This window comes from Chaetodon auriga, chromosome 2, assembly GCF_051107435.1.
Source record: "Chaetodon auriga isolate fChaAug3 chromosome 2, fChaAug3.hap1, whole genome shotgun sequence".
Classification (NCBI taxonomy): domain Eukaryota; kingdom Metazoa; phylum Chordata; class Actinopteri; order Chaetodontiformes; family Chaetodontidae; genus Chaetodon; species Chaetodon auriga.
This window is the reverse complement of record NC_135075.1, coordinates 26796033-26804463: the sequence shown is the minus strand read 5'-3', so window position 1 is coordinate 26804463 and position 8431 is coordinate 26796033. Positions and strand designations below refer to the sequence as shown.

At 45.2% G+C, this 8431-nt stretch overlaps 1 protein-coding gene across 9 annotated transcripts in view; it reads right to left on the bottom strand.

The window, feature by feature from the left end:
- Positions 1-225: 225 nt before the first annotated feature.
- The window catches only part of slmapa (sarcolemma associated protein a), a 54556-nt gene continuing 46350 nt past the window's right edge, over positions 226-8431 (bottom strand). For 6 of the 9 annotated variants that reach the window (XM_076744437.1, XM_076744456.1, XM_076744465.1 and 3 more), the window contains 3 exons: positions 6398-6569; positions 6055-6189; positions 226-921 (listed from right to left, as the gene is read on the bottom strand). In XM_076744437.1, the coding sequence (XP_076600552.1) occupies positions 826-921; positions 6055-6189; positions 6398-6569 (403 nt within the window). In that variant the 3' untranslated portion in view covers positions 226-825. Of the gene's footprint in view, positions 922-4020; positions 4109-6054; positions 6190-6397; positions 6570-8431 lie in introns of all 9 variants that reach the window. The other 3 variants (XM_076744473.1, XM_076744447.1, XM_076744492.1) reach the window with 1 other exon arrangement.

Here is an 8431-nt window from a genome sequence, read left to right as displayed (position 1 = left end):
TGGATTTATTGTTTGACGGAGCGGAAATCTGATGTGGTCCCGTCTGATAATGACAATGAGCAGCAGGGGAGGCCAAATTTAAAGATTTAGAGCTCAGCAGCATCAAATATCAGCAGCTCATATCCAAAAGTAAATCGCGTTGCTTTAAGAAAGCAGCAGACAGGCGACTGAGGGCCGTTTCAGCACACAGCTGGTCTGAAGAGCTGAAAGACGAGGAAAGATGAGCATGAAGGTGTTTCCTCAGTGAAGATACTACAGAGCGATCCCAGAGCTGAAGGTGACAGACTGACAGCAGGTGAGTCCACCCGACCAGCTCTGACACACACAGGAAACACGGCCTGCTAACAGAAACCAATAGCTGATGAAATCTATCAAAAGGCGTGCAGATGCTCCTCCAGTGATCGCAGACCTGCCGGTGTGCAGCCATGAACGAGGACTGGGGCTGCAGGAACGTGTCGCGTTCGCGTACGACGGGACGGCGGTGAACGTCGCCTCGGCGGGGTTATTTTTTTTTTTAGAGGAAGATCGGCCTGCTGGAGAACGCTTTGTTACCCAGAAATCAGCAGAGAGACGAAAACCAAAAAGCCCCCCACCACAGCCGAGAGAGTGACGAGGATTAAAAAAAAACAACCAAACTCTCTGCTGCAGAAAAAAACACACAAAAACAAAATAAACCGAGAAGCATCTGAATCCTCTGTAGAAACCACAGCCTTTATATTCCCTCTACAATTATGTACAATTAGACTTTATACAAGTAAAGCAGTGATGCTCTCCTCACAGCGGTGTGTGTGTGTGTGTGTGTGTGTGTGTGTGTGTGTGTGTGTCCTAGGTGGAGCTGCTCTTGGAGAGGTTGGGGTAGAGGACGGCTGCCGTCACGGCGACCATCACTGCGATGACCGGCATCCAGGGGCTCCAGCCGCTCTGTCCGAGAGAGACGACAGCACAAAGAGCATCCAGTTAGTCTGCGCCGCCACCACTGAACCGTGAGACTCAAACTGGACTGAAACCAGTACAGAGAGGAAAAAAGAAAGAGGAGGAGTAGGAGGAGGAGAAGGAGGAAGAGGAGCAGAGAGAAAGACGAAGAGGACTGCAGAAAATAGGAAAAAAAAAAGTGACAAAAGCCAAAAGATGATATTTTTTTCCTTTCTTGGTCGCACACGTGGGACGAGTCATCTAAAAGTGTGTTTATGTTTATTTACGGAGACAGTTCACATTAACGAATTACTTGGACTTCACTCTCCATTCATGCTCGCTGATGAGCCAGATATCGTTTGATTCTGTCGTCTGTGTAATGAGCTTCGGTTCCAGCTCATTTTAACTCTTGACGCCACTTTCCGGGCACGTCATAAACATCCATCCGAACCGCTGCATCTTCCAAAAGCATGTAACTGATCACAGATGAAACATCTAAATCTGTGTAATCCCTTTGTCTGCCGGGCCTGTCGGCCATTAATCAGAATCAGTTTCATTGGAGCTTCGTTAAAAGAGCTGTTCCAGCCTCTTTTTTTTTTTTTTCAACCTCTGACTAAGCAGCATATTTTATTAATGTTTGATATCATATAACAGTGCAGAACAACTGACAAACGGTACAATCAAACCAGCGTGAACACCGTGGCTGCAGGAAATTTGTGCGAAACGAGCGATTTGGATGAATTTTAAGCAGATTATTTCCTGTGAACGTTGCATCAGATACACATTTCCTGATATTTTTAGGAGATTTTTATACAATTCTCAGTCTGTATTATGTTTTTTTATGTCTTACTTAAAATAATCATGCATATTAAATCTGCATATTTTGGACAAATTCAGTGTTTTCTTCTCCCTGACTGGTTGGTTGTTCAGGATTCTTTCACGATATAAAATTTAATTCAGATTTCTTCACAGAAATGAATGACATGCGGAGATATAAGCCTTCTGTTTATTCTCTTAAAAAGTTTGATTACACCCCTTAAATTAAAGAAGACCTCATGGCCCCCCGTGAACCTTTGGCGACCCCTAGTGGGGTCTGAAGCCCCCAGGTTGGGAACCAGTCCATTAATGTGCACAACAGATTTCTGCTCATGACAGTCAGCCTTTGTTTTTGAGCAGCAAGAATTTCATTATTTGACATTTTGAGGGGAAAAACATGCTTTTTTACTGGAGTTCTCCCTGTTTGCATTTAATGTGAGCAGGCTGCAGGATGGAGAGACCACGTGTGTCTGCAGTAAATCATCTTTCCTCAACTCATGCACACAAGATTAAATACTGAATAATAATAAATAAAGAAAAAAATAAAATCTTTTGGGACTTCAGGAGAGGAAGAGGAGAGGAGGAAGTCAAAAAGAAATCAGGTAAAATCAAAAACACAGGTAGAAGCAGCAAAGTAAACAAGGCCGAGGAGGTTACCTGAGTAGAAAAACAGAACAGTTACAGACCAGTTTTCCCTCACAGCAAATGACTGGAAACACTGGTCGGACACTCCCAAATAAACAGACAAGCAGCAAACACGACCAGCACAACACAGGACGGACGTGATGGACAGAATGATGGATGTTTTAAAATGAGGAAAAAGAATCGGAGGCTGCAGGAAAGTTCAAAAAAACAAAAGAGCAAACCGGTCAGCAGGCAGAGACGCAGTCGAGTGGAAAAATAACTCAGATTAAAGCTGCAGACTGGATGCAAGAAACGGAAGAAAATCATTGAATGAACAAAGGTCACCACAAACCCTGTCGCAAGAGATAATGATGCAGAGAATGAAGAAGCACCAGCACCCTGAAGGTGAGAGGAGCTGTGGAGAAGCCAGTGAGTGAATGAATGAATGAATGAGTTAGTAACTGAAGACGTGACAGACTGAGCTCGACTCTTCAAAGGGACAAACCTTTACTTCACGTCCAGAGTCAAACTAAAGACTCAGCTTCACATCATCAGGTTATTTATCTGCCTTCTTGGCCTGAGCTCTAAAGCTGTGCAGACAGGGGGTGATTTAACTCACGACACGTTTAATTGGCCTTTCTTCTCGACCAGAGCCTGCGACCTTCTTATTCACTGTACGGATCAAGTGCCCGGCCGTCCTGGTCGGTTCTGTCATGTGGGTGACCGTCCCTTCAAAGAGTCGAGCGTAGCGTCAGCTGCAGCAGAGCAGAAGCTGAAGTCGTGTGACTGACAGGCAGGCAGGCAGACAGCCATGCAGGTAGAGCTGCTCAAACCAGAAAACCAGGACAGACCACCATGATGATGATGATGATGATGGTGTGGGGAAGCGTAGGAGGTGAGAAAAGCGTCCTGCTGATCAGAATTCAGGGTTCAACACTAACAGCCTGGTTACCTTCATGTGACAGGAGTCTAATATACGATGCATGTCTTGAGAAAATACTCAAGCTAATGTTGTTTTGAAGGATGAAAACTAACGTAATACATGCGTTTTTTTTTCTGGGTCTCTGCTCAGTTTCATGTTTGAAACAACAGCCAAGTGTGAGGCTGGGTGTGTGTCCACAGCACAGAGTATCCAACACTGTCCCATGCTTTTGTTTCTGACTCAGTTTTAGACTGAGTCTTTGGCTTCTTTTGGTCGTAGTAAAAATGTGTAATCATACTCACACTCAGGCAGAAACGACATATCCTGAGTTTCAGAACATCCCAAAGTGAGCTGAGTAGAAATGCATCTCAATACGTAAAATATCAAACACTGTGTGTGCACCAACTTCAGCCAGCAACGCTGACGTGCTGGTATCACCTGTGAATTTGTCTTTTAATTTAATTCTTTAATTCTGTCCTGACACATCAAACTGCCAAACACTGTTTAAAGGAGCACTCAGTGCTAAAGCTCATGACTACAGTTTAGATTACTGAGATTCATAGTTTTAGCCAAAGGAAGACTGTACGGACACTTTTCTATTCTCATAGTTTGCAACACGTGACCCTGAATTCATCTCAGCCCAGGACCACGTTTTCACCTCTGTCATCTTTCCTTCCACAGATGATGGACAGATGAGGGCAAGAGAGACAGACAGAGAGACAGACTGATGTCATGTCGGTGTGTACCTTTCTACCACAACTGGCCGAAACACCAGTAGAGCAGAGCCAGGACAAGGCCAATGAATATGGCTTGGACAGGCTGCAATATGGATGGCTAGAGGGAAGGGAAGGAGGGGGAGAGGGGGGAGGAGAGGGATAAGAAGAAATCAGCCGGCAAATCAACCAAAACCAACATGGAGGATGGAGCAGCGAGAGCGAGGAGGGAGGAGGGGGAGAGAGAGAGAGAGAGAGAGAGAGAGAGAGAGAGAGAGAGAGAGAGAGAGAGAGAGAGAGAGAGAGAGAGAGAGAGAGAGATTTGTAGGTTTGTAACGAGTCGGCCGTTTCAACAAAGCAACACCGCCATCTCTACACATTCAGCAGCCGCATTCGACGAACACCACCCGTCACCAGGCAACATTCTCCTGTTGGATCTCAGCTCATTAACTTTCTGCACCAGGACATCTGATACGCACTCAGACTGTGATCTCCACCAGCTGCTGGCCGACAGTGATGACAGTGTGAGATGCTTAGAATCTGATCTACACAGTGTCTATCATTTCGTTATCGTAACTAAATGATAGACACTGGAGGAATGCTAAAAAACAAAAATGCTTCTTGTAACCTAGGCTGCCAATACGTGACATACCTGGTGAAGATAAATAATGGACTTCCAGGATAACTCTGGTTTATTAAAACTCCAGGCTTATTTTCATAGTTTGGTCCATCATTTTGATCAGTAATCAGACAATCACACCACCAGCTCCTGAAGGTGGAACTGCATCAATTTTACAGCTGTGAGCCGTGTGAAGTCTGATAAGCTGCTTCAAGTGTGTGTCACTCAATCTCAAGAAACAATCCCTCATCTTACATCAAAACCGTGTGCACACGACTACAGTCAGTATGGCAGGTCAAAGCTGAAGCAGGAAGTGTGTCTGCAAACTGTGATGGATGGTTATAAAATGCACTCTGGGCCTTAACGTTAGCATTCACTTTCATTCTCTCTTCCTTTCATCCTCTTGAATGTTAGTCATGTGACCACGTTCCCAGATCTCAGCTATTACCTGTATGAGTTCACTGAAAGAAATGATGGACAAATGTTATGAAAATAAGGCCAAAGTTTGTAACAAACAGAAATTATCCTTCAGAAAGGTCAGTTAAAACAAAGTTTGTTGATCTAGTCCTGACAGTCTGAACCAGGACTCTTATTCTGAAAAGCTCTGCGGAAACAAAACCTGAGGAATAAGACAAACATCTACGGTCACATCAACGAAAGACCGAAGAGGAGGAAGAGCTGAAGACAGGTAGATGAAAGAGAGGAGGAGGAGAGGAAGAGGAGGGGCAACGGAGGAGAAGGAGGAGGAGGAGGAGGCTGCTCCGCCTCGCTGTCATCTTCTGATTCTCTGATTTGTGTTTCCTGAAGTTTTCAGAGAGACAAACTAACAGCTGTTATTGATCCAGTGAGGATGAAAAGGCAGGAGAGGACGATGTCTCCTCAGCTGGACCAGCACCGTCAGTCCAGCTGAATAAAGAACAATGTTCACATGAGTCAGCGGAGCTGAATCAATCTGCTGGAATCACACTTCAAATTTGGTTCTGGCTACTTATTTTGTTATTATTTATCACTGCTGTTAGATTCTGTTTACCACAGAGGTTCAGTCTCTGTTAGCAGGACTGAAGGTCTCATTCAAGATTCATTTGGACATTCAGACACCCGTTAGTGAGACTTCTGTGTGTCCACGGTTAGCAGGTCAGCAGGTCAGCAGTGAGGAGGGGGCTGTGAACTGGAAGTGCTTGGTGGGTTATGGTAAGCAAGTCCAGGACTGTCACAGTGTCCATCAGCAGGTGTGCTGCTTCACCAGCATTAATCTTTAAGCCAAACAGCCAAAACTGTGGGAAAAAACATCAAGACTACCAACACATCTGGATTTAAGGCTGCACAAACACAAAAACAGAGGTTACCACACACAGTTCATATGGTCTTTGGTTCTCTTAATAAAAAGGAAGTGTGTGTGTGTGTGTGTGTGTGTGTGTGTGCGTGTGCGTGTGCGCACGTATACTCACAGAGCTGGTCTTGTCCTGCAGCAGCTTCAGGCTGCTCCTGCACTGCTCCAGCTCCTGGTGGATGTTCAGCTTCTCCTTCTCTGTTCTCTCATAACGCTGACGGAGGTCCAACAGCTGGGACTGTGTGTCTTCATACTGCATGCACACACACACACGCACAGCCGCACACACACACACACACGCATACACACATCACAAGACCTTTATCACATTTTTCTCTAAATTGTCAGGTCATAATACATGACTTAATTTAAAGGGATTGTTTACCTGCAGTGTGTATATGTGTGGGTACCTCTCAATGCAGTGTGTGTGTGTGTGTGTGTGTGTGTGTGTGTGTGTGTACCTCTTTCTGCAGTGTGTGTGTGTGGGCCTGGGCCTGGTCCAGCTGGCTCCTCAGCTTGCTTGCGTCCTGTAGGTGTTGATTCTCCAGAGAACCTAATTTGTCCTGTAGAACCTCCTTCCTCTTCTCCAGAGACTCCAGACTGCTGCTGAGGACCTGACTCTGCTCCTTGGTGCTGCTCGCGCACACACACACATGCACACACGCACACACAACACGTATGAGGACACTGAGAAGACTTCATGTTACGACCATTCGAGTGTTTATTATGTTTCCTGCTCGAGCATCTGCTCCCTCTCACTGACCTCATCTGCCTTAAAATTGTATTCTGAGCTGGGAAATCATGTGTTGAATGAGCAATTTCATTTATTGACAGCAAAGATTTTGATCTGATGAGACATTTTGCTGGAGCAGAGGAAGCTTCCCTCTGTGACTGAGCTCACAGGGAAATTTCTTCTGACACAACTCGCAAATATGATTATCTGCTTACGGAAGTGTGTGTGACTCACTGAAATACGGAGCTTTCTACATGTGTTAACATTTAGAAAATCTTTGTTTCAGGTGGATTAAAACTTTGGAATGGTACCGTGGGTTTGGTTTTCACATGGCGCGCACACACACTGTGCTGTCTCATATATGAACAGGTGCAACCAGCAATGAAACTTACAGCATCACAACTCCATAAGCAGGCTGCTTGTTTTTTGTTTTTTTTGGGTCATTTTCAAGTGACCATGAAAGTTGATGCTTGAAGCCGAAGTGCTGGAGAGCAGCTTCAGGGACGCAGTGAAGACAGACCTGCTGACGTTAAAGTCCAGCGGATCAATATGAAGCTTAAAGCTAACGCAGACTGTACACTACATCAAGCTGAGGATTGGCCAAAACGTGTGGCGCTGCTAATTATCAAACTGACTTCATCCTGTTTGATGAGCTGCTCTGCTTGTGTGGTGAGTTTTTGGTCAAACATCCTCACCTGACTGCAACTGATGGAGTCTGTTGTCTGACAGACAGACAGACAGATGCGGACACATCTCATCTCATGATGAATCAAGTTTTTACTGGAGGACATGACAAACAGTTGCCTCACTCCTTCAGTATGTGGCCTTCGCTGTGTGATAAACAACCTCTGGATTTTACCTGAAGGTTAATGTTCGATTTCATAAAAGGTACGATCATTTCTTCTGAAGGGCAGATGGTCTTTATTTTAGGTGAGGTGGCGTGCATCCATAATACACTGTGGAAAATCTTCTGTTTATTGAACTTCATTTGCATCTGGTGCTTGTACCTGAATCAGGGAACACATGTTTTTGGTTTGGGGAACAGTTAGGACACATTTTCTCTGTCCTCTGCTCTGTTTTGACCTTTGTTTTGAGCTGCTGAATGTAAATATTTGCACTAAACTAAGACATTGTTGAATTCAGCTTCATCGCTGATTGATCATTTAAAGATGTTCACGAAGGAGTTTCAGGTCGTCTCGACTTGACGAGCTGCAGCTGACATCTGCAGTTTACAGGAGGTGCATTACAGGTATTTATGAGAAGCGCTGCCAGTGGCTCCTACAGTTTACTGGAAACTAGTGAAAACACAGCTGAAGCTCAGACACAATCCTGCCAAGATGTCTTCTCTGCATGGAGAGCAGACGGAGCATCGAGGTGCCGTCAGCCAACCTGCTGACCGTTCGGTCTGGTTCAGTCAGCTGTCAGTCAGCTGTCACGCCCTCATCCTGTCCTGCCTGAATCAGCTGGACGCCATGTTTCCTCCTGTCCACTGCATCCTCAGTCCGTCTTTTAATGCTGAATCCAAACTCTGAACCTGTCGGGAATCAAGGACTTGGCGGCACTCCTGTCAGTCGTCCTGAGCCAGAATTCATCAGCTCCATCACGGCTGTCACAAAGACTTTTCTGTCCACTTTTCATGTCCACCCTCCCACAGTTTGACACGCATTCCTGATATGTTCCACATTGTTGCTCAGCTTTGCATTTAGTTAAGCCTTTGGGGACTTCTTAGACTTTTAGTTTGATGTTCAACATACTAATGCAG